The 26,539-nt window shown below is 32.2% G+C and overlaps 3 protein-coding genes across 5 annotated transcripts; 1 reads left to right on the forward strand and 2 right to left on the reverse strand.

The window, feature by feature from the left end:
- Positions 1-1,278: 1,278 nt before the first annotated feature.
- On the reverse strand, positions 1,279-16,835 carry LOC108367841 (alcohol dehydrogenase-like). Of its 3 annotated transcripts, XR_001848301.1 has the most exons (5): positions 16,633-16,835; positions 16,314-16,541; positions 12,517-12,690; positions 11,520-12,402; positions 1,279-1,290 (listed from the first exon to the last, which is right to left on the reverse strand). XR_001848301.1 is itself a non-coding variant. In XM_017622540.1 (4 exons), the coding sequence occupies exons 1-4, from the start codon at positions 16,655-16,657 to the stop codon at positions 12,139-12,141; spliced, it is 675 nt and encodes a 224-aa protein (XP_017478029.1). In that variant the 5' UTR covers positions 16,658-16,835; the 3' UTR covers positions 10,811-12,138. The 3 variants fall into 3 exon arrangements, 2 of the variants coding, with proteins under 2 accessions (XP_017478029.1, XP_017478028.1); XM_017622540.1 differs by lacking the exon at positions 1,279-1,290 and having other exon boundaries at positions 10,811-12,402; positions 16,314-16,525; XM_017622539.1 differs by lacking the exon at positions 1,279-1,290 and having other exon boundaries at positions 10,811-12,402.
- Positions 4,085-5,211, forward strand: Fbp2 (Fat body protein 2). Its single transcript, XM_017622538.1, has 4 exons — positions 4,085-4,294; positions 4,354-4,581; positions 4,661-4,834; positions 4,911-5,211. The coding sequence occupies exons 1-4, from the start codon at positions 4,199-4,201 to the stop codon at positions 5,190-5,192; spliced, it is 780 nt and encodes a 259-aa protein (XP_017478027.1). The 5' UTR covers positions 4,085-4,198; the 3' UTR covers positions 5,193-5,211.
- Positions 16,836-23,232: 6,397 nt separating the features above from the next.
- On the reverse strand, positions 23,233-26,525 carry LOC108367844 (alcohol dehydrogenase-like). Its single transcript, XM_017622542.1, has 4 exons — positions 26,307-26,525; positions 24,143-24,370; positions 23,890-24,063; positions 23,233-23,668 (listed from the first exon to the last, which is right to left on the reverse strand). Exons 1-4 carry the CDS (start codon positions 26,397-26,399, stop codon positions 23,384-23,386), a joined length of 780 nt encoding a protein of 259 aa, XP_017478031.1. The 5' UTR covers positions 26,400-26,525; the 3' UTR covers positions 23,233-23,383.
- Positions 26,526-26,539: the final 14 nt, after the last annotated feature.

Genomic DNA, 26,539 nt, shown 5'->3' on the forward strand with positions numbered 1-26,539 from the left:
TTAATTTAGTTAATTCCAATGATTTGAACTTAATTCGGCTGAAAAAAATGGTATTCGCAATCGGAATGCAATTGCAACCAGAGTCGATTTAAGAAACCCGACAGCTAGTACGATGAAGAAATTGAAATGTATGTTAAAGAAAGTCAGAACAACAAGAAATATACATGTATATCCTGTTTTTGGCCATCCGAAAGAATTTTAAAAATTCTATAAAAATTTTTTATGTTTGAAATGCAACCGTGGACGCCAGCTGGCAGCGAAACTTGCAAATTCCTGCAAATTTGCGTTCGTGCAGAAATTTGCAAGTTTCTCAACATGAGAGAGAATTTTTTCTTACTCTCTGATATTTTGAGTGTTGGATAATTCTTGCTGGATTTTCGACGAACAAACCTATAGTAATAGCGAAGGTCTCATATCAAAATCATTATTTTGATAATTTCGGAAGATATTTTCATTTAAAGTTTGTGACCATTTACAAATGAAAATGCGTAATAATTATAAAAATTTAAGAGATATTACCAAAAAGTTACCAAAAATATTATATATATGGAAACTTTGTGAAAGGTGGTGAAGGGGCTTATTTAGTTTAAACTTTCTTGCGTGGGTGTGACTGAGAGATAATTAACGAAATTTTAAAAACCTAATCTTCATTAATGCCACTTGTACTCGTTTAATTCATTCAATGTCGAAATAAAGTTTTCTAAAGCAGTTTTCTCTTGATAACAGATCCCTCCATTTGTGTGATACCATCTAAACGCACAAATTGTACCAAACTCTTAACAAAAATATGAAAACCAAGTATTTATATTTTTTACTTATTCGAAACAGAAAAATTAAATTGGAATCTCTTTTGAGACATATGTATGTAGATAGATAATTATGCTATGCCCCTGTATGATTTTTCACGGCATGTCGGTTAATTAATTTTTAGCTCACAATTTCGCATGCAAGTACATAACTAATAATAGATTGGCGCTTACACAATATGTTAGTGTTTGGGCGCGCTTCCCCTTTGTGCGATTGTATTTTTTGAGAGAAACTGTTTTTCATGGCAAAATCCACTCGGAGGTTTGCAATTGCCTGCCGAGGGGCGACCACCATTATAAAAAAACTTTTTATTTTTATATAACCGAGCACTTTTTCATTTGTTTTTTAGTTCCGAAAAATTCGAGAATCGTCATTTGATTTTTCCTCAATTGATGCATTTGCTCCAGAAAATCCATACAATGTTAAAGGGACGCCTCTTGAAAATAACTCTATATAAAATTATGAGTAATACTACAACAAAAACTCCAAAAACATTTCAAACTTTGTGTATATTTTCATTAAAATTTTGTATGAAGAAAATGAGCAAAACCTTCAGCAAAAAAAAAAAAAATAAAAATCAACGGTAAGTCTCAGCAATTTTAAAATAGCGCTTAATTTTGAAGTAAAACATAAAAATTTATCATTTGGATTAGAAAAAAAAAAATCAAAAATGTTTACCTTTTTCCTTAATAAGATTTTATGAAGCTTCTGTGGAATGCTCATATCGTTGTCTTGATATACCTCCATACATAGAAAATCATTCTCACACTTTTTTTTTTCATATGCATTTACAAATTGTAAGCTATCGATAGCTTTTGGACAATTTTGGATGTTGTAACCATTATGAACCATATTGTTTTAACTAGTAATTTTCAATTCTCACATAAAAATTTATGAGTACCGATAAATTCTTTATGATTCAATGACGGGCTCCAAATCAATTTATTCATAAAAAAAATATTCCGGTTAAAAATTAAAAACAAGAAACGTTTGTAATTTCAGTGTTGGTCAGCTGGCACTGCTATTTTTTCATTATAAATTTATATAAATGCGTTATTTGAAAAAATATTTGAATCGATCTTGGGAGAATTGGAAATATTACGATTTCTTTCTGGATCGATTATTTTCATATCGATTCCAATCAATCCGAAAATCGATTTTTTTATTTCGATCTGGTATCTTTAGTATAATAATATGCTGGTTTGAAGTGTTTTTGATCATTTTATTTCCGATGGTAGTGCATTTTCTTGCATATAAAAAATGTTTTCGTTTGGAAAAAAGGCCTGACTCCGTTAGCAAATAAATTGATGAAAAACCAACGGGATTATTTATTTAATAACTTTAAACTAGCACATTATTATACTAATGGAATGAGCTAGGTAACTGCATACCAAAAAATTTTCTAAAAATTCGATTAAAAAAATTTGGAAATTTCGCTGAAAATTCTGAGCATTTTTCCAAATTTTACACAGTTTTAATTTATACTTAAATGGTTTCCATTAAAGAATTGACTATATATTTTTTAGATAAATTTTTTTATATAAAACACTATGAATATTGATAAAAAAATCTCACCCGTTTTCGAGTGGGTGCATTTACACCGTAGAAAACAGGAACACGTAATAATGCCTTACCAGAAACTTACACTCCACACGGCGGTCCTTCGTTACCACTACCCTGCCGAGTCTCAGATATAACTACTTTGCCGCTTTACCAACTAAGGTACGTGGAATGGAGAGCTCGGAGTAGTTCAGAGCTTTCATAAACCGTCATAAGCCGATAGTAGAAATGATTAACTTTAGACAAAGCTTTACTTTTAATCCAACCTGTAAATATAAAGTGAGCTTTAAACTTAAGCGTTACTTCAGAAAGCGGCCGTTAATAGACAACATTGGTCATGATGTTAATTTTGGTAGTAAAAGCTGAAAGGAAACTTGTATTATCTCGTTAGGTGCTTACAAATTTTCCCAGTGGGAAATATTTAATTTAGGCAGCACAACGTCTGGCGGCTCTCCTAGTCAAAAGGTGGGCTGTAGATAACAAACAAGCAAATACATACAGTGCCGGACAAAAGTATTGGCACAGAGAATTTTTCGCAATATATGCAAAGTTTTTATTCTAATTTATTTTTAATATTTTTTAATAAAAATATAGTTCGCACTTCACCAAAAAACATAAAAACAAAATCTCTAAACTTTGTGCAAAACTCAGGAAAATTCAATAAATTTGCATACTAATTTGCAACTTTTTATACAGATTTTTTAGAGAAATTCTAAGTATGTAGTTTTATAGCCCAACTAATTTTAGTATAACAAAGTGCAAGTTTGAAGTATCTAAAAAATTGCGTTGATTTTTGGACATTTTTTAGTAGAAGGTGTTGCTCATTTTCTCCATACAAAAAATAATTGTCGAAAATACTTTGTACGGAAGAACCTGACTGAAAAAAAGTACCAAAAATCAATGCGATTTTTTAGCACCTTCAAGCTTGCACTTTGTTATACTAAAATTATTTGAGCTATAAAACTGCATACTTAGAATTTTTCTAAAAAATCTAAATAGAAAGTTGCAAATAAGTATGCAAATTTAATGAATTTTCCTGAGTTTTGCACAAACTTTAGAGATTTAGTTTTTATGTTTTTTGGTGTAGGACGAATAATATATTTTTAATAAATTATCGAAAATAAATTAGAATAAAAAACTTTTCAGATATTGCGAAAAATTCTCTGTGCCAATACTTTTGTCCGGCACTGTACATATGTATGTACATACGTACACATATCGTCGTACATCTTAACCTTCCGTCGGTTTATTGCACCTCGCGGATAGGCTACGTCTTAATATAAATAATTTAGTACAGACTTTTAAATAGTGATTAGAAATAAAAATAATAATAATCGCTTTATAAAAATACATAAAATAAAAATAATAGACATTTCAAACGAATAGGCTTAAAAATCTTTTGTTGATAACTGAATATATTGACATACCGAGGCCATTCATATGCAAGATCGATCGAGAAGAGAACCGCCTTTGGGTACATGCACATGTCGGATTCTGCACTCGTTTGTACATACATATGCTTGCATATACATATATGCACAGAAGAAATGACGTCCAGCGCAATGGCAACAGAACCAATACCACCTGTCTTATCAACAATTGGCCTTTCTCACACTTCGAAGTTTCAAATTTCGATTATCTATGTACGTATGTACTATATCACTGCCAGCTAAGCATCCGATGCAGCATTTTTTTGCAGCTATATAAGGCAATGGCCACGCAGGATGAAAGCATAGTTCAGCGCAAAGCAGCGTATTCCAAACAAGTCAAAGTATTTGTGTAATTTTATTCTTATTTTCAATTAAATTAAACTCACATTTTAAAGTAAAAAATGTTCAACTTAAACGGTAAAAATGTTGTCTACATTGGTGGATTCAGCGGCGTCGGTTACCAAGTTTGCCGCTTGCTGATGAAGAAGAACATCAGCGTAAGTTGTAGAGTAAATAGGATAAAATTGATGGTTTTTAAATTAAAGTCCTTACGCAGTACCTAATTATGATGGGCCGCATGGAGAATATGGAGATGATGAGGAAATTGCAAGCCGAAAACAGTGCCGTCGAGGTCAAGTTCATCCCCATGGACCTGATGGATCGCTCCAGCATGCAGCAGGCTATTAAGCAAATGATGGGCGTTATTAAGCAAATCGATGTTTTGATTAACGGTGCTGGTGCGTTGGCCGACAAGGACATGGAGACCACGATGGGTGTTAATTTGGTAAGGAAAAAAGGCAATTTTATTTAGATTTTTTTTTTACAAATACTAAATTTTTGTTTTCATTAAAACTCAATTTCAGACGGGCATGATGCAAATGGTGATGTTAAGTATGCCCTATATGGATAAATCACAAATGGGCAACGGTGGTATTGTGATGAACATCGCCTCCGTCTATGGATTGGAACCTGCACCTGCCTTCCCAGTATATGCCGCTGCCAAGCATGGCGTCATTGGTTTTACGCGCTCAATGGCTGTGAGTATTTAATTTTACTAACATTTTAAATTAAATTATTTCAATCACACTGAATTTATCTACTCATCCTTCGCAGGATCCACTTCACTACCAACACACTGGTGTGGCCTTTATGGTCGTTTGTCCTGGTCTCACCACCAGTGAAATGATGATGAATTTACGTGAGAAATCAATGATGGGTCAACAGTCATACGTTGGTGAGATGATCGAAGCGATGAACCAGGCTAAACACCAATCGCCCGAAGAGTGTGCGATGAATATGGTCAAAGCGATGGAGATGATGAAGAATGGTGCTGTTTATTTGTGCAACATGGGTCAATTGAAGGAGGTGATGCCAACCAACTACTGGCAAATGTAAATTTGTACTGTAGAAAAAAGTTGGACACTGCAAGCAAAAAATAAAATAAAAAAAATTAAATAAAAAAATGGTAGCAAATAAAATTTTTTGGAAATCAGTTAAATACTTTATGCAAAGCAAAAATATGTTTTCATTGCAATAGGGTTTTTCGATTTGAGCAGGAACTATGTATGACGGTTATCATACATGTGTTGTTGAGTTTTACCTTAACCTTCCGTTTTTTTGTGTTTTAAATGCAACAGTATCAAGGTAGGTTTGTGCTTCGGGGTTGGCTTCTAACTAGTAAGGTTTGTTTATTAGAAGGTGGGCCGAAAATCGAGCGTTGAATTTCGCAGCTTTTTTAACTTTGATACGAGTAGAGATACAATTGGTTTCAGTGAGTAAAATTTTTTAAGAAAGTAAGAGGGTTTTAGTTGGAAAATATTTCGAAAATTTTGCAAAAAAAAAAAAGTGAAAATTTCCCAATATTTAGGCCAAGCCTAAGTAATTTAGAGATGCAAAATATTACCTCAACTCCCCTCACCTCACTTAAACTCACAGTCCTGAAAATCGAGGAGTGGTTCCAAAGACCCGAAATAGTTACTAAAATCCCAAAAATCGAGAAATAGTCCCAAAGGCCAAAAAGATGTAGCGCTGCAAATACGAGTTAGTCTTAAAATTCACGAAATGGTGCCCAATATTCCGCTATAGTCCCGAAAATCCCAAGTTAGTCCACCGGTGGAGAGACCTCACATTCGGGCACGCGAAAGTTCTAGAAACTCTGTCGAAAAATCTACAACAATTAGATTATACCACTCATCTACACTGTTGAGACAACGAATTTTTCACAATTAACCCAGTGATGAACGAATGGAAAGTTACCAAAGACCGAGACCCAAGGTCAACGGCTATACTTATATACAGATGGTTCCAAGCTAAACAAAAGAGTGTGCAGTGGAATTCACTCTGAACTCGCACTAATCCTCAGTTTCCACTAACCTAAGCGCCATAATGAAGGCCGCTCGGTTGCTCATAACCTCTAACCCTTCAGAACAGCTTATCACTATATATTCTGACAGCTAAGATGCTATTAAATCTTAAAAATCGAGAAACTGGTGCGACGAGGAACGTCACGCTACTGTAAAGAAAAAGTATTCGGGCGCAACGCGAGCTACAGGGAGCTAAAGACGTAAGTGAGACTTGAACGCTGTATATTAGGACCGAATGGAAAAACGCTTGAAAATTATACTAGAAAGTGTGGCGACTTACGGAACGTTTGAATACCAGGAGGAACTCCTGTAAGGACAAGGATCTAAGGATCTAGTGATTGAGGTCCAAAACATACATCAATTAAGTGCTCCTAGCACTGAAAGCAGTTAAGAAGATGAACCCGAACCCCAGTCGAAGGTGACGGAATCTAGGTCCCAAGCCTACCATTGACGAATTGATTGGGCCTTATCAGTGGGACTTTAGAACTGTTAAATTCACCATAGACCTGATATTCACCATACCTCAAATCTTAAATACAAAGACTCGCGAAAAGAGGATTAACACACACTATCTAAACGAAAAAAATTTCCCTCTATGCAGCGATATCTGAATTTGATATCCCTTCGAACCTATCACGGCTATGAAAATGATGTGGAGCATTACCATCAACTATGCCAGAATTGAAAATGATGAACAAAGATAGTTAAAAAATTAGAAAGTACTGTGGATGTGACTAAAATCTCTTCAGCTGCACATCGTCAATCTATACCAGGCCCCCAAATATTATGCTGTTGCGGTAAATATAGAAGCATAGGAGTGCGCGAGTAAAAGGTCTAAGATAGTACGTGGGGAACACATCGGTTCATTTTGCACAGTGCTCGATGGTAGAAAATGAAAATACGCCTTCCCACGGAAGCGCAATCGTAACAAGAATACAATTTTTTCTAGTATATACATTTGTATATATATCACTCCAAAGAATGCGATTCAGATTCCGAAGATTTTGCGAGTTTCGCCAGAGTTTCAATGAAATAGTTGTTTGGACGTGATGAAACATCGGAACGATTTTAAGGACATGTAGAGATAGGTGATATTATACATATTCCTCCTCGATGGTGCAACGAAAAAGCGACAAAATGAGAGAGACAATTCTGTAGAACAAAAAGGACAAATAGGTATTGAAAATGCGCTTTTAATAAATTTTATCTTTTTAAGTTAATAAAGTTTGTATTGTAAATTTTCAAGGATATTTAAGGACAAAATTTGTAAAGGACATTTTTCATACCCATTCTTCCTTATGCACCAAAATATGTATTCTTTAATAATTCTACAGAATTTTTTCTTTTATATGATACCCTTATCTGTTATCCTACATTGCACCGAATTTTTTAAATAATTTTTTGGAAATAATCATATTTTTTAAATTTCAAAGTCCTTTAATAAAAATCCTCACGTCAAAGAGGAAAACTAAATACGCAGTTTTACTATAATTTAACCACAGTTTCGGGAATATATTCATTTTTGTGTGTGTAAAATCTACTGTCGCACTGTGTAACAGGAAGCAGAAATTCCACTTCAGTCGCGCATAGGATTCATACACAACTTTTTTTTTTGATTATTCGGCTACTGATATCAGACTGGAATTCAGTGCCCAAATTAAGAGTTACGACCTTAATAAAGAATTTATGGATTTTGAAAATAAATTTTGCTCTTAAGACGCATAAAGAAAAATTCTTAAAAAATTTAACTAGGTGGCGTTGCAAAGTATGCTGGATGTTGTTGTTGTTGTTGTAGCAGCATACAAATTCCCCAAAGACTTTTTGGGGAGTGTTGCTGGAGTGACAGTCCTTGGCCAGATATAAATCTGGGTCGTTCCGGTTACGTAGACCCGACTGTCGTGGGAACGTATGCTGGATGTTCGCCAGCTTTGCTATAAAAGTAGACTGAATTTATTTTTGACATTATCATAATATTTCTACAATTTATATGTATGTATGAATGATATTCTAGGTATCAACATTAGTATAAATCTTAATTATAGGAAGAGAGAGCATTTATTTTGGATTTTGTAAATTTAAAATTTTTTTAAATCATCCACATCATAGTAAATACATATGTAAATATATACATATGTACTCTACACGTTTTCATATTATTATCCGTTATCACTGTCGTTGCTTTTTATATGTAGAACTATTTTCATGGCAACAACTCAATCTTTTTGTATGCTAGATATATTGAAAGATTTTCAAAAGGCACTTTTTCATGAGATCAACTGCAACTGTAAATAATTTGCTGATGCTAAGATTCACTTTGCTTTGGCTTATAGCATAGACAGACGGCGGTATTGCGGTTTAAGTGAGCCGAGAGCTCGTGGGTGCAAATCTCGCGGCCAATAAATTTTTTTTTAAGTTTTTACATATTATTACATGTAGTTCCTGTGAACTTTTTAATAAAAATTTTTAACTCTAAGAAATTATATTAAAGAAACTTGTAATAATAATATGAAATAAAAAAAAAAAAACTAAAATAAAATATGTAAAAAAAAAATTCTAATTTTAAAACTTAATTAATTTAAAATTGGCCGGAACGAGTATTGAATCCGGGCCCTACCTGAATTGTAGTACGCAGTTTTCACCACTCGGCTATCGTGGATGCCAAACCCATTCGCTTTGTTTGTTTACTTGTTAGCTTCGTTTATTTTTCATTCACAATAGAAAACAGCCGGCCGTTTTGATCAGTGTTGTTATCGAAAATGCGCCTGATACGCATTAATTTTGAGAATTATCTCTGGCACTTAATATGGAACAACTACAGTTAATTCCCGACATAATTACGTATAAATGAATTGATCCGGATTAACGCTGCCGTCTGTCTATGCTTTTAGAATCAGTACAAAAAATGCTGCTTAATAAAATTAGGATATTATTTCGATAAATTACATTGTGGAACAATTTTCATGTTTTTTAGTGTATCAACGAAATAATGTCTAAATGATAGTGACGTAGTCAGTCCCTAGGAGGAGATTTCTCTAATTCCTTTAGGTCCTGACTGGTTATTGCCCAGTAAAAAATTGCGCAAGTTTTCGAGGATGTTTCAGAATGTAAGTTCCGAGTGTAAAAAATAGCAAGATGCAGCGAAAATGTGACATTACTTGGGAAATCGTACCAGTGTGATTAATTGAGTATATAGACGTTTTTTTATAAATATTCCAAATTGTACGCCGCACATAGGGACGAATAGACAATATCGGACGACAAAAATGTTTACTCCATATGTATTTGACAGATTTCAATGAAAATGGTAATTAGGGATTTTCGTCGTCACTGAATTCGATAATTAAACTAAATTTCCAAAATTCACATTGGCGGAACCAATATGGCAGACGATTTATTAGAAAATTTCTATATTGTTATGAAGCTTGGTATCCAGAGATTTTCGTCGTCACTGATTTCGAAATTCATATTCAATTTCAAAAATCAAAATGGCGGACCCAATATGGCGGACGATTTCTTCAAAAATGTTTAAATTTTTATGAAGCTTGGTATTTACTCCATATTTATTTGACAGATTTCAATGAAATTGAAATTAGGGATTTTCGTCGTCACTGAATTCGAATATTCAAAATGGCGGATCCAATATGGTGGACGATTTCCTCAAAAATGTATAGATTGTTATGAAGCTTGGTATCCACAGCTTTTCGGCGTCACTGATTTCGAAATTGATATCTAATTTAAAAAAATCAATACGGCGGATCAGATATGGCGGACGATTTCCTCAAAAATGTATAGATTGTTTTGAAGCTTGGTATCCAGAGATTTTCATCGTCATCGATTTCGAAGTTGATATTATATCTTTAAAAATTCAAAATGGCGGATCAAATATGGCGTCCTGAACAATAGACGTTTTTTAACGCAATGCATTACCTTTGAATTTTGAAAATTTAATTTCAATTTCGTAATGAAAGATAACGAGGATCTCTGAATATCAAGCTTCTTAACAAACTATAATTAAAAAAAGTGGTCCACCATATTGGATTCGTCATTTCGATTTTTGAAAATTTAATATCAATTTGGAAACCAGTGGCGACGAAAATCTCTGGATACCAAGCTTCATAATAATCTATAAATTTTTTAAGATATCTTCCGCCATATTGTGTACGCCATTTTGAATTTTGAAGATTTGATATCAATTTCGAAATCATTGACAACCAAATTTCATTGAAATCTGTCAATTACATATGGAGTAAACATCTTTTTCCTCCTATATTCTCGATTCGTCCCAGTAAACGATTTAAGAAAGATGTGCTCTATTTAATGAAGGGGCAAAAGGGGGGACAAGTTCGTGATATTTTTACATTGGCAATTTTTTGGATTTTCGAACTGTTGACTCATTGGAACTTTTTTATAACGCTAACTAATATAAAAATTTCAAAATTTTTTTTTTCAATAAAAAAAGGCAATTTATAAAATAAAATTTACAAATAACTATATTATTAACAAAAATCGCAAAATAAAGTACATACCTCACGCTTCATTTTCCATGTTAACAAAACTATTATTATATTTTATCATCGCTTCGAACCAAAAATTATTTAATTCGACGCACGATAGGAAACCCAACTTAGCGCGTCTGCTAAAACTGCTGCGTTGCGTTAAAAGTCAAAATTTGTGTGTTACATTGTGGACTTGTGGTTTATAACGGGTATTAGAAATGTATGTGTGATAAGATTTAGAGACTTTTGTTTTTCTATTTTTGTCCTCGTAATTAGTCACTTTGTCCTTATGTGCGTCACTATCAAAATATTTGTATATATCTAAAAAGTTTTTGGAGTACAAATTTTTCCCGCGCAACTCATTTGCTAATTTGTCTTTTAAAATACAGTCTAAAGCTTTCCGCGCACACAGCTGTCCTGGGAGACGAGCTGATCAGCAAGCTGATAGGCGATAAAACAACAAACATGGAGCATTCATTAAACAAAAAAAAAAGCTTAGGGGACGCACAGACAAAGCGCTTATGGCTGGGATGAGGGATGAACTTAAGTACTATAAGTAAACTGATAAGCACTAAATAAACAAGAAAGGGCTTAGCTAAGCGAATAATCTTGGCTTAGCTCTTTCTTGTGCGCACTTGCGTGTAAGCGGTGAGTTTATTGTTCAGATTGCCTATAAGTTCATCTCTCAGCTCAGCAAAAAACGGCTCTGTGTGCGAAAGTGTGACCAGGCTAGTCTTTTTGAAGCTAGATTTTGCAGTCATATATTTGCTCTAGACCCGGAATTTTTGTTCCAGCTTCGTGGATTTTTTTTAACGATACCCTTTTTTATAAGTAATTTTAATCTTTGTAGTGTTGCGGAGAACTATCCACATATATTTAATGCTCTTTTTCTTTTCGGTAATTCAAGTAGCCTAAATGCAAGATTAATTAAATTGCAATGGTAAATCTTTAAAGCAAAGCATAATTATTTCTGTATTTATTAGGAGATCTTCCAATAGGCTGCTCCAGGAAAGGGAGTGTTTTTAAAGCAACGGATGTCAAATAAGGGAATGAATTGGTATAGGCGTGTATAATTTTAAAAATAAGTTTTTTTTTTTGTAAATTTTCTCCTTCTAAGAGAAGCCGAATCAGAAGGCCTGAAACTCTGGCATTTCCATAAAATAAAAGGACTCGTCTCATTAGAGTACTGAAGGCCGATCAATATAAGAGATCAGAAAAAGGCACCTTTTTTGGTTTTTCCAACTGGGTAATTTTGAGCGAAACAATTTAAAATTAAAATTAAATTTTCAGCATAAAAGTTCTGACTTAGCTCAATTTTTAGTGATCATTTGGTCACACTAGCGCTTATAATCCTGCTGATCAAATCATCTTCCAGCTCAACTGTAAGCGCGCGCGGGGTATAAATTTTTTAGTGGTTTTCTAAGAAAAAGTGCTTTTGATTGATAAAATTACTAAATTTAGCTTATTTCTAAAATTCACTACTTAAATATCAGGATAATGATATTCTCTCAAGATGCCGGCAGTCAAAATCCACACCGAACCATTTTTAGCAGTTTTAATGGCAGTTACTAAATTGTAGGCACAATTTTCCGGACTTTGATTGTTGCACAGGGTTTTAGGCAGTGGTGGCATGCGCTCAAACGTGGTCACCGCCTCCATGCGTAGAGATGCGATCATTGCGGTTTCCGTAGTGCTCGGACAAATTGTGATAAAACCAACTTTTGTTTGACTATAATAATATGGATCCTGCGAAAATATATTTAATAAAGTAAGCAAGTTTTCAATACATATGTATATAATTCAAACATACATTCATATGTACATTTGTATTTAAAAATATGTACATATGTCACAACTTACTGCGAGCGCTCTAGTAAAACCATTGACACCATATTTTGACGCTGTATAAACAGCATAAGCACCATAAGCATCCAAGCCGACTATTGAGGAAATATTCACAATCAGGCCGCCATGACCACCTTTCGATTTGTCCATCAGACGCAAAGCCGCAAAAGTGCTGTAAATGACACCGAACTGGAAATATGTATATATATTAGAGCGGGTCACAAAAAAAAAAAATAGTTCAATTCGTTCCGAGCGATTTTGAACTCCCACTATGAGAGTATTTAAGGAGTTTAAAAAATGTTTTTTAGACACCCTGTGAAAACAGTTGAATCGATTTTTTTTCTTTTACTTACATATTTATTTGCTGACCCCTTTTTTCCCTAGAGGATATACATGGTGAAGAGCGCCTTGGTTATATATTTACCAAGCTTAATGCTTGAAAAACATTGAAATAGACGCACAGTGGGAAAGTTTCGACTTATTTTTTAAATTATTTTTAGCGAATTGAATATTTTTTTCACTACTTGGAGCGGATTTTAGAAAAGATTTTCTAGACCTGAATTAAAAAAAACTTGCATGCTTATCAGCGAATAGTGAGTGTTAAAAAAGGTTTGTTCGGTATATCATTTTTTTTTTTTGGATAGCAGCCGCCATATTGGTTTGGCCATTTTGAATTTCGCCATTGTGCCATCAGAATAGTATTCAGTGACCCAAAAACCCGTACCCTTTCCAGAAAATTGGATAAGATACGAGTTATTATTAGCAGCCGTTTTATTGTGTCGGCCATTTTGAATTTCACGATTCTAGTAAAATCGAATTCAACGATCTTAAAATTTAAAAAACATTCTTATTACCTTTGAAATCTGAAATTTGTAACCAATAAAATATTACAAATATTTACATATGTAGTTTGATTTTTTTAAGTTTATAGACATTCACTATATGCTGTTAAAAATAAATTTTCTTTAATTCAAGCTTATATAATATTTTCTAAAATTTCTTCCAAGTTAAAAAAAAAAATAATTAAACTCGCTAAAAAATGTACTCATCCAGTAATTTTTGAACAAAATCAGTCGAAAATTTCCCACTGTGCGATGGAATACAGCTGTAAATTGTTTATCATCATTATCTTAAATGCTTTGCCGATGGCGACATAATGAATTTGTATGAGTTTGACAGATGAAAAAGAAGAGGAAGAACCTTATCTGTCGCTCGAAAAATTGAAATAGATCTAACCTGGCCACAACCACTGTAGCGGTGTAGATCTGTTGCCACCAAAATAATTTAGGGGATTCCCATAAACTCGTAAAGTCTTGAACTATGTAAAACTCGTAAATTTACGAGACTTTTATGGGATTTGTTTTCAATAATATACAATATATTTTATTTAACAATTTTTATTGAGCTTGAGGCCGTTTTTAATGAAAAACTTATTGTGGAAAAGCAACAATAATTTGAAAAAAATGGTAGAAGTATAAAATTTTCCGCCCCTCGGCAACATTGAAGTTTACGAGGTCATTTTCGCATCAAATTTGCCTCGTAATTTTACGAGGTGCTCGTAAATACAAATTTTGACAGTTCTCCATACAAATTTTGACAGTTCTTTTACGAGGTTCGTAAATTTACGAGCTTTACGAGGTTTACGAGGCTTTTGAGAGTTTAAGGGAAGACCCCTATTATCTATATAAGAGTACATGTTAAAATAATTTGACAGATGTAACCCGTCGCCCATCGTTTTCAATGTTTTTAAGCATACTTATAAGCCGAGAGCGATACAGCCAACTCGAATACCGAAAATATTTACAAAATTACTAGTAAATAGTTAGCTGATGTTTTATGAAAAAGAGTTGATAGTTTTCTTTAAAAAGGGTTCTAATTTGACATGAAGAATATTTCTCTGACACATAATATTGCGTACGGGGGTTTAATTTTTATAAAAATTACCATAACTTTCAAAGTTTATGAGACATGACAAGCTCTACATATGTATACAACTCTAGGCTTTCTTAAAAACTTCATCATTCATCATTTACAGACATCGGACATCAATTAAACAATTTATATTAAAAAAAATTGATTTAGTTGCTTTTACAGGGTGCCGAAAAAATTATAGTATTTACTTTCCTGGAATACTCTCCTAGTTAGTGTTCAAAATCGCTTGAAATTTTTTCGGCCCATATGTACATCGTGATACGGCCTAATGTATTTACAAATAAATATATGTAAATATTAACGTTTATTAGTGAGTATGTAACAATTTGCACGTAAACACGATTAGATGCATACGCTGTGTAACAACAAAGAAGAAATAAATAAATATGCTTCTTGCCTGCATATCTACACCCACTCTTTTTTAAATATTCACAATGCTTTGCAAGCTAAATTTTTTTGTTATTTATTTACAAAAATATGGTTCATGCTATAAACAAAACCATATAAATAAAATTTTCAAACTTTATACAAAATTAAGGAAAGTTCAACCAATTTTCATAAAAATTTTAAACTTTTTAATCAGAATTAAAAAAAATCTGGTATGCCGATTTATAGTACAGCTTGAAATGGCTAAGAATTCGCATTAATTTTTAATAATATTTTTGCTGACTGTCTTATGCATTTTTCTTCATACAAAGTTTAAGCGAATTTTTTTGCTTGCAAAATATTGCGAATATTTAAAAAAATAATAGATGCACGCAGATATAAGTACGTGTGCAGGCAAGTGTGCATTAGGGTGGTCAGAAAATGCATGTGACAAATATAAATAGGAATTTTAATGCTATCACCCCCTAGTATTGTTCTATATCGTAAAAATATACACCTGTTATTTTTATTTCGAAATCGAATAATATTTAGAGGACGCGCAAAGTGCTCAAAGCTTTTCAGAATTTTTGAAAATCAATATTTTTCAATCGGAAAACTATGTTTATCTTCAGGAGGCTTTCAGTAATAATAGTAAAATATTTATTTTACCATTTTTTGATGCTAGCGATTTTTTATGTCCCCACCATTGCACTTTTTGGGGATTTTAGGCGACCTATAAAAATATTTAATATTAAAAAATGGTCAAATAATCCACTGGGTAATATTACTGAAAGTCTCCCGGAGAGAAACAAAGTTTTCCGATCGAAAAATATTGATTTTCATTAGGAATGTGCGATTAATCAATTAATTAATCGAAATCTGATTAGTTCATTAATCAAAAGATAATAATAATTAATCAAAGAATAATTAATCAAAAAACTGATTACTCAGCAACCTGAATAATTGTTGCTTTATTGTGTTTTTTGTTTGTGTTTGGCATTACATTTTTGTTAAGAAGAAAATTATCGTGTTATATTAGTACAAAAAAAAATTTAATTTGCTGTGAAAGGAAACTCGAAAAAAATGAGCAGAGTTACTCAGATTTCAAATAATTTTTTATACAGTAATTAACTACTTACGATCTCATTAATCAGTGTCGGATTAAACACATTTTTTATTAATCAGAATTATGATTAATTAGTAAATTATTTAGTCGATTAATCGCATATCCGTAGCTTTCATGAATTTAAGAAAAATTGTTTTTCTCCCCATAAAAAATATGTACATGGAAAACTTTAAGCGCTTTGAGCGACCTCTATATATTTTTTGGTTTAAAAATAAAAAAAAGAGGGCCAACATTTTTTTTTGGTGTAGAACAATCTCTTTCCCGAGAGCATTAGAATTCCGACTTTACTTATTTCAGACCATCCTAATGTACATATGTACATAAGAATGCAATTCAACTGCCATCATTCTGGTTATATTTCTACAGCAAAAAAAAAAGAAAAGCTCACCAAATTAATTTGTATTGTGCGTTCAATTTCATGATCATTCATTATCCCGCTACCGTTTACCACAATATCAAATCGGCCCATAGTGTCATGCGCTTCTGTAAAGGCACTTTCGATATTCTCCACATCTGTCAAGTCCAGCTTGATGTAGAATACATTGGCAGCTTTGTTGATGGCTTGTAATGTCTCAAGCATTTCAGGATCCTCAACCACATCTAAAATTGCCAAATTCTAATTGGAATGTTATTACATATATTCTTCTTTACTTATTAGGAGAGATCTCACTTAATTTGTTATGTGAATGAGAATGTTCAGTACTCACAGCCACCCCTTGTTCCAGCAGGCATTTGCAACTACAGTAGCCAATACCACCAAAGCCACCAACATAAATAACATTTTTATTTTTCAAATCCATATTGCTGTGATTTGCTGATTTTATTTGAAGTTTTTTTTTTTGTTTTTTGGCCGAACGGCGATCGCGTGTTTAATTACTGATCGCCAATTTCGCTTGCCGGTTGTCGCTCACTCTACTTCTAATTTGGAAGTGATACGCTGGGGTGCGCGTGTTCATACGAAAGTAGGGGCAGCAGTAGTACTTTGCAAATAGGAACAGTCAAACTTTGATATATTTATCAATTGATATGTACAAAAAAAAAAAGAACACAGATTACAACAAATACATACTTACATATACATATATATTTGAGAAATTTTGTAATTTCTATTAAGCCCTGTTTCAACTCTTTTTTCACGCATATACTACATATCAAATATGTAAAAAATAAAGTACTCTTTAGCAATAGCCGGAAAGCTTTGTCGGACTCTCGCCAGCCATTTATTGCACAATATTTCTCTTTTGATTCTTTCTGTGGCTTCCTTGTCTTGCTTTTACTTACATACTTATTATACTTAGTTGCTTCATTGTTTTCAATTATCAAATTTGGTTTTGTGCGTCAAATTCGTAACCAATAATGAAATGAACAACAAGTGTTCCGTTCGCGCTCAATTGAGCTGGGTTCTGAGCACAGTTTGCTGTGTATTCTTGGATTTTCTTTTATACATACCTACTCTATACTTATAAATAACTATATGTGTATGTATATATGTGATACTTAAGCTGAAACTTAGCTGGGGATGTGTTGTACGTCTAGTAAAAAATCTTTTGTCAAAACAAATTTCGCCAAAAAGCACAGTGCGAAAAAGAAAACTGTTATGTTCGTATCTGATGCACTTATCTGTTAAAAGCTTGTTTGTTAAAAAAAAGCCTTTAAAGTGTTATATAACAATCTATTGTTAGACTTAGATTGTTGGGAGTTTTCAACGGATGGCCAAAAAAAAAAACTATTTTTCTTAATTTTTCAACTTTGACCATCGCTAACTTCAAAAAATTCTATGCAAGTGGCTTTATAAAATGGAACATTGAAATTACATTTCGTTTTAATATACATAATTCAGTTTAATTTTTTTTAGTAAATTGATTTGTTAATCTTTCCGAGCATTTGACGCGATAATTCAAATTTAGCTTTTCCAAAAGCATTTTTTAAGAAATTTTCAGTTGTTAAAATAGCAGAGAGTGCTGGAATTTTTAGTTTATTTCTTGTTTTATTCAAATTGATTTGGGAAAATGTTCTTTCCTCTTTGCTATGGCGACTGGAATGCAAACGAGAGCTGAACCCCTTAGTTTGAAATGAGGAAACGCTGCTCTTTCATCCGACCGAAATAGAAATTTCAATTTATACACTCAATCTGGAAAAACTGTAGTTTATACTAGCAGGGAATTTAAACAACTGTAAGCTTGTTTAAAAAGCTATAGTTTACACTATAAATTGGTTTTTTATAAAATTTTGGAAAAAAGTTTATTGACCTCAAATAGTACTAGTACTAGCATAGTATGCACCAGTAAGAGGGCCTTATGAATAAAAAGTAAGCAATTGCTTTTTCTTAAAATTTCAGACCTTTTACTCGATTTATTCAAAGAAATTTAAGTAAAAGGTCGGAAAATAAAAAAAACGCAATTGCTTAGTTTCTATTCATAAGGCCCAGTATTTCGATTAGAAAGGTTGTCCCCCTTTTGTTATTTTCCATCATACCTTCGGCATCTACAGTCGGATCTTAAATGCTGATATATCGATGGTTTTGTCTAGAAGAGAAAAGAATTTTTTGTGTGCCAAAGCTCATTGACGCTCATACCCCGTTCTAGTACTTACCGTCTAGATCTCAGTTTTCATCACCCTAATATCAGTAAATCAAAGCTTACAAAAAATTATTAAACTTTTGCAAATAAAGTATTTTAATTATTTCAGAAGAATTATTTTAAAAAGTTTTTTTTTATTACCGAATGCAGGTGTCACTAGGGATGAAAAAAAAACAAAATAATCGATTAAATAATCATATGATTAATCACAAGCCAAAAAAAATTAATTGCACGTAATAAGAAATAATCGATTGTTCACAAAAACCTTTTCCATAAAAAATTTCTAATTCTCTTGTTAATTAGCCTTAAATAAAATAGTACCAGTATTTTTAGAGGCGATAATTAATTAATATTTAACAAAGTTTGAAAAAACAAAAGTTTTGATATGCGGTTGCGTTTCTCGGTGGCTTTAGCACCAGTTTTTGAAAAAAATCCGCTCAGCTGGCACTAGGGCTTTCAACATTTTCTAAGGTATTTATAGTACACTTAAAAAAAAAAAATTGAAAAAATATAGTACACTTCAAATAAATATATGTAGTATTTTATTTAAACGAAAAAATAAAAACGCTTTTCAAGTACTATATATTAGGGCGGAGTAATTTGTTCGGAGCAAAGTTTACAAAGAAAGCGTACAGCAAATTCCAATTCAACGGTTAGTTCTCAGCAAAAATGGCGAACGAAAAAAATACCAAAAATTACGTTTGACCCTCCCAATTTTCAAACGAAATAGCAGTATATTGTAAGATAAAACACACAAACTTTTGTGAATGGAAAATTAATTTCGTTCAGAAAAAATTGTAACACACTGATGTGTCTTTTAAAAATTGGGAGGGTCAAACCTCATTTCTGATGTACGTAAATGTAGTTTGTTCACCATTTTTGCTAGGAATCGAACGTACACTTTTTTCGAAATTAAATTACTCCACCCTAGAATACATACATATCATTTCTTTTATAAAAAAAAGTATATCTTTGCACTCTTGGCAGTTTTTAAAAGAATTGTTAACTATGAAAGTATCATATCTATCGTCAATGTTTTTGAAAGCCCGCAAATCGACCAGTTGCAAAACCACCTAAATCGCCGTTGTGGCTAAAATGAGATTTGGTAACCCTGAACTCCAGGCATCGATATTTATGCATAAAAATCGTAAAATCGTTATTAAAACAACAGATTTGTAAAATAATAGCTAGTGAAAATTTCGCCTCTAAAAGCAATGCCTACAAAGAAAAACTGTTGTTGTTCACGCTCTGGTTAAAAATAATTATGCTGTCTAACGTAAAACGCAGAAACTTTCACCTCCTCCCTCTAGAAAAATAATGGACTAAATCGAAAAAAAAAATTTTGTAAAAAATTGGTACTCATACTAATGCTCCAAGTTTAAACAGAATAGGAGCAAACAATTTTTTACTTTGATCACTTCACGTGGAATCGCTTAAATGTAAAAGGAAAGCTTTTGGGTTCAGGTTTAACAGTATTGTGTTTATTGTGGTTTAACTATTATAAATACATATGTGTGTACGAATGTATCCATTTACATATATACAGTTTTATAAACATTCTTATTGTGTATACTGTGGTTAGAAGATCATATCGTTACCGAAACCGGTAGACAATTTTGTAATTTTGTAAACTTAAACTTTAAGCTAGGTATGCTAAATTAAGTTTTGTAACAAAACCAACTTGACATAATTTCAGAAAGACATAATGCGGTTGGCATGTACATTTATGCCTATCTACTACTACTACAATGTACAAATATGTATGTATTAGGATGTACCAGAAAGTAAAGAGATTTTTCTTGCGAAATTCTATGCGCGTAGGTGACATTTACATTAGACTGTGTCAAATAAAATTAATGGTTATTTTTCGGTTCCATACGAAAATTTCGTTGTCGGCCACAACAAGTAATTGTGGCAAAATTTCAGTCCACTATCTTCTGCTAACGTTCGAAAAAATAAGAATTTTTCTTGGACGCAATTTTTTTGCGCTACTTTTTTGTTTAAATAGTTGAACATAACAAATATAAAAACAACCCCATAGGCCATTAAGTTTAGTAAAATAAGTTCAAGTTTGAAGTTGATTTTTGGCATTTTAATTTTGTTTTCTTCCATACAAAGTGCGTCTATTTGTTTTTTACTCTTTATTAAAAAAAAGTATCGTGAAAAAATATGTTTCATTAAAAATTCTCATTTTTGCTAGCGTTAAAGAAACAGAGAAATTTCGCCACAATTTTTTTTTTTGTGATGGACAACGAATTTTTCATATGGGATCGAAATACAAAAAATTATTTTATTTGACAAAGTCTAATTTACATTTTCTACTTAAAAAATACATTTTAAAGTTATATTGCTGAAATTCGCTTGCAAATGAAAGAGTTATGAAGAGAACTCGCTATTGATAGTTTTAAGGCGAAAATGTTTGTGACGCCCAAATAATCTCGTGGCAAGCTTTCAAATTTGGTGTGATAGTTATAATTGATTTTTTTTGTGGGCTAGAATGTATTTAGTGTTCTGATAATATTTACCTTTATTCTAACTATTATATACCTAAATGTTGAGATTAGTGGGCAATGTTTCCCATAATTTAATAAAATGTAAGGTACCCTATCATAAAGTGAGGGGTAAGGTACAAATCATTAACTGGGTAAGTCAGTCGAGTTAAATTTCTATAAAGTTCTTAAAAGCAATGTGAAGGTTCTAGCGTATTCTACTGTAGACTTTTCTGTATTGTAATGATTTTTTATCGGTTTCTATTTTAAGTAACTTGCCTTCGTGTTTGTAATTTTCATAAACAATTATAATTACATTGGAGTGTACATTAGGGTAGTCCAAAAATGAATGTGAAAAAGTAAAGTCGGCCTAGGATTTTTCTATACCGAAAAAATATTCCACTATTTTTTTNAAAAGTAAAGTCGGCCTAGGATTTTTCTATACCGAAAAAATATTCCACTAATAACCTCTAAATTTTGGTTATTTTGAAATAACCAAAATTTAGAGGTCACTCAAAGCACTCAAAGTTTTCCATGTATTTTATATGGGGAAAAACAACTTTTCGTAGAAATGGTATAGAATTCATGAAAGTCAATATTTTTCGATAGGAAAAATCTGTAATAATACCTACCCGTTTATTTAACGATTTTTTCATAATAAATATATGTATTTTACAGGTCCGCCAAAAATCCCCGAAAATGCAATGGGTAGACTTTTTTTACTTGTTTTTAATTAAGTTTGCAGAAATGTTGTTTTAAAAATTCATAACGAAATCTTTTATTGATTCGACAATGTGGAAGTTCTTACTAAAAACTTTAAAGTCGTTCCTCTCGCATTTTCGATTTTTTGAGATATGACGTTCTTTTTTGAATCGAACAATATCGAGCCCTAGCCGCCAAAAAGACGTAAGCGACTTTTTTCCAAACTTTTATTTTTGATGCAGAAATGCATCTAAATGTTCTAGGAATATCTTTGCACCAAAAAGTAAATTTTGAAAAAATTTCGCTTACGTATTTTTGGTGCGATATATTTATGAATAATTACGTATGAATGAGCAGCGATACTGCTAAAAATAATTTACATACACACAGTGCCGGCCACTGGAATAGCGCCTTCTTTTGCTCTGCAGTATTGACAGTTTTTCTTTTGTTTATTTAATATCAGTTACTTTTCTATAAAAAAAGGCTATTTTATAATAAAAAGCATGTAAATTCGATTTGAAAATTCTATACACATTTTACAATAATTCAACAAATTTTCAGCAAAATTTAAAATTTTAGTATGCAAGTTTAGTATAATAAAGTGCAAATTTTTTTGCGTAGGGTGTTGAGCATTTTCTTTCATAATAAAAAATAGGCGAACAGACTTGGAAGAAAATGCGTAACATCTTCAACAAAAAAAAAAATAAAAAATGTTAATAATCAACGCGACATTTTATAGCCTTTAAAACTACAATTTATTATAATAAAATTTAATATGAACTGCACACTCCAAATTCTAAAATTTGGAAAAGCTTGAAATTTTGATGAAAATTTGTTGAATTATTATAAATTCTATATAAAGTTTGCAAATCGGATTTGCATAGTTTTTATTATTGAACATGCTATATTAAAAAAAAAACGAATGAATATTAAAACAATACGCAAAAGAAAAATAGGCTAAGGCTGAAGACCGAAAGAGGGCGCTACTCGAGTGGCCGGCACTGTATATGTTAACTTTACTGATAAGACAACAAATCGTTTTGACCTACATAAACAAAGTTTTTATTGTCTCATTTACAATAAAAAGCAATGGGAAAACCTTCACTACATATGTATTTATGCATATAATTTTACTTATAAACTGTTGTTTATTTTTTAAGAGGGGCGCGCGCTTACTTATCAACTACTAGATATAGTGCTTGCTATGCGACACCCATATATTGACAGGTTTTGCCTATTTATTTTTTTTACAGCAATTAATTTTATTTATTTTTTATGTTTATAAAAATATAGTTCATTACATAACGAAAACCATATAAATCCAACTTTTGAACTTTGTAAAAAAATAAAAAAACAAATTTAAAAGTCATAATTTTTACTTGGAATTTTTAGAAAAATTTTGGGAATGCAGTTTTATAGCCCAGTTTATTAAAAAAACAATTGGCGAAAATTGCACTGCACTATGCTGAAATTGAAATTTTGATAAAACTTCGTAGATTTTTTTACTTTTTTTTAAAAAGTTAGATAGGTACTTGGATTTATACAAAATGAACTATATTTTAAATTAAGCAATTTAAACTAGTCAAATTTGTTGATGTCGTATAGTTACGATAAGCACTATATGTATATTAATTTATGCACCGCTTTCTAATTTAAATAATTTCCACGTTTGAAATTAAACTTTCATCTCATGACTTAAAAACTGGTTCCCACATAACTGGGAATGTAATTTCTTTGATTTCGCCCAAGTCAAGCATATAAACGCCACCATTTTTACCAGTCTCAGCAACCTTTACTAAATTTTTAGCACAAATTTCAGGACTTTGACGTCCGGCTTCATCTAAACGAGCAGCTAAGCCAGCCGCAAATTTAAATGTGGACTTTGTGTGTGGATTCGCCACAAGCGCGGTCTCTGTAATGCCAGGACAAATAGTGATAAAAGTTACGCCGTGATGTTTGAAATAGAAGGGATTCTGAAAAGAAAAAGAAAAAACCAAATATTTTTGAGAACAAGTTACCTTATAGGGTGTTTACACGCGGCGATTTTAAGGGCAACTTTTAGTTGAAAGCAATAATCGGCTAGTCTGAACGGCCTTACAACTAATCGCTTAAAAGGAAGTGGGGGGGCAGCCAACTTTTAATTCAAAATCGCCTCTAAAATTGCCTCATGTAAACACCGTATTAAAAAGCTCACCGCCATGCAACGTGTAAATGCCGTAACACCGTGCTTTGCTGCTGAATAAACAGATACAGCTGCTGTTGGTTCCAAGCCAGCTACCGATGAGATGTTGATTATAATGCCGCCACGTCCACCAGTTGATTTATCCATATAGGGCAGAGCAGCAAAAGTGCTGTGTATCAGACCCATCTGTTGAATAAATGAGGCATATTGAATAAATGGTACACACATACACATGTCTTGCGTAATTTATGAGTTTTTGTTTTACCAAATTAATATCAATCATTAGTTCAACTTGATTATCATCCATTAGCCCACAACCATTGACAAGCAAATCAAAGTGACCCATTTTCTCGACAGCTATTTTGAAAGCTGCTGTAATGCTATCCTTTTTAGTGATATCGAATTGCACAAAGAAAATATTGGCATCGGGATATGCATTTTGTAAGGTTTGCAGCAGCGTTGCATTCTCTTGCAAATCGAAAATGGCTAAGTTCTATTAAAAGAAAAATATATATTTTAAATAATAATCAACACATTTAGTGCATACAGAAATTACATACGTACATGCAGCAACACAATATACGTATTTATGTATTAGGGTGATTGACTCGGTTTTTCTAAACCGGTTTCTACCGGTATTTTTTGTATATCTACAGGCGGTTTTTTGAAATCTTGATTTTTCGAATATCGAATAAATCGGATTTTTTATTAAACAAACTGATTTTTTCATTTCATACAAATTTTGTACTCTCAAATCAAGTTTGGAATTTTTCAATGTTTTCAAGGCCTTTTCAAGTTTAAGAATTATATCCTACATACAGTCAGTCAATAAAGTTTAGGTACAGCGAATTTTTTACAATACGGGCAACTATTTTTTAAATATTTTATTTTTCGCTAATTTTTTATAAAAATTTACCATAAACTGCATACTCAAATTTTTTCTAGAGAACGTAAATAAAAAGTGCAATATTTGAACGAAATTTTGCAGAATTTTCTTTAATTTTGCACAAGGTTTGGAACTTTTCTTTTTGGGGTTTTTGTTGTAGAATTGACCATATTTTTATAAAAAATTGCCGAAAAATAAAATATTTAAAAAATAGTTGCCCATATTGTAAAAAATTCGCTGTACCTAAACTTTATTGACTGACTGTATGTATATGGTACACATACATTTGAAATATGGGATTCAATATATGAATGTTTGTCGCTTAGCCGTTTTCTACGTGTTTAACCGAGCTTCTCCTACAATTCGTGTTCTGCTTTCTTGATGTTGTGACCAGTGTCGCCAGGTTGTACATTTGGTTGTAATTTTGAAGATTTTTTTACTGCCATGACGATTTGACGATTTTTGTGACCCAATGACAAACTTTCTTTATAGGCAAATTTGGCTGTTTCTCAACTTTGAAGATAGATAGACAGCCAACTAAAAATTGCAGTGCAAACACCTATTAAGAGTTTACCAATTCTGCTAATACATAACTGGCGTATCGAAATTATATCATATTGCAGCACTAATAGCAGTTATCGATAAGTAGTTTTCTTCATTATGTGTGTAGTTTTTGGCGGTCAACTGAGTACTGGTACATATTTTATTAAGCGAAGAGAATTATGGATAACTTCTTTAGCAAAACTTGTAAGTAAGTTTGAAAAAAAGATGAAAATGTGATTTTATTGCAATTAAAAATATTTTTAATAAAAGTAACGCGAATTTTAAAAATTCGTAAAAAAGTTAAACTTTTTATTTTTTTACGTACATCTCTCAAAAGTCGGATTAAAATCCAAAAGAGCTTTCTGGTTGTGTTTATTAAAATTTTTTATATGACGATACACGCAAATGACGATTTTTGAGAGCCAAACTGACGATTTCGCACTTCAATGACCTGGCAACACTGGTTGTGACACAAATAGGGAGATCTACACTTTTACTCCATCTTCGAAGAAGCTTTTTCATGGAAGTACACTCGGAGGTTTGCCATTGTCTGGCGAGGGGCGAACGCTATTTAAAAAAAAAAAACATTTTTCCGGAGTGGCAGTAGGCACCTCCAACTCAAATATGAAAAAAGTCAAAAAAAAAGCAACAACGAATTTAATAAAGTTAAAATGAGACCCAACTTGAATTTTTCACTGATTTTTATTTGTTTTACTATTGATCTAAAAAAACTTTGCACTCATTTTGCTTTGCTATTTACTAAATCAAAGCTATCTTAACGGTTTATAGTTTTATTGTAATTTTGGGCTCTGACTTCATAAGCATTTTCACTGTATTAATTCGAAAATCGGGAACCTGTTTTTTTTTCAAATTGCAATTTTTATAATAACTAGAAAACTGGTTTTTGAGGAAAGGCGAATAATCAACCACCTTAATATGTATACAAATACAATTTGAACATGAAAAAAATTATTCACACTTAAAAACCCGTAATTGTCACCTTCACTCCTTTGGCTAGAAATTCCTGCAGACAACGCTGTCCAATGCCGCCAAAGCCACCTTCGTAAATTACATTCTTGCCACTTAAGTCCATGTTGTTATTAATATAAAAGTGTTATTTTTTAATTAGAACAGTTTTTAGTATGAAATTTGCTTGTTGTTGTTATTTTTTTCCCTGCTCAACGGTCCGTTAGCGTCTACTTAGTATATATGTCTGTTAAGTTCGGTTTCAAC

Source organism: Rhagoletis zephyria, unplaced genomic scaffold (genome assembly GCF_001687245.7).
Source record: "Rhagoletis zephyria isolate East Lansing unplaced genomic scaffold, Rhagoletis_zephyria_1.1 Rzeph_scaffold_02829, whole genome shotgun sequence".
In the NCBI taxonomy this organism is placed as follows: domain Eukaryota; kingdom Metazoa; phylum Arthropoda; class Insecta; order Diptera; family Tephritidae; genus Rhagoletis; species Rhagoletis zephyria.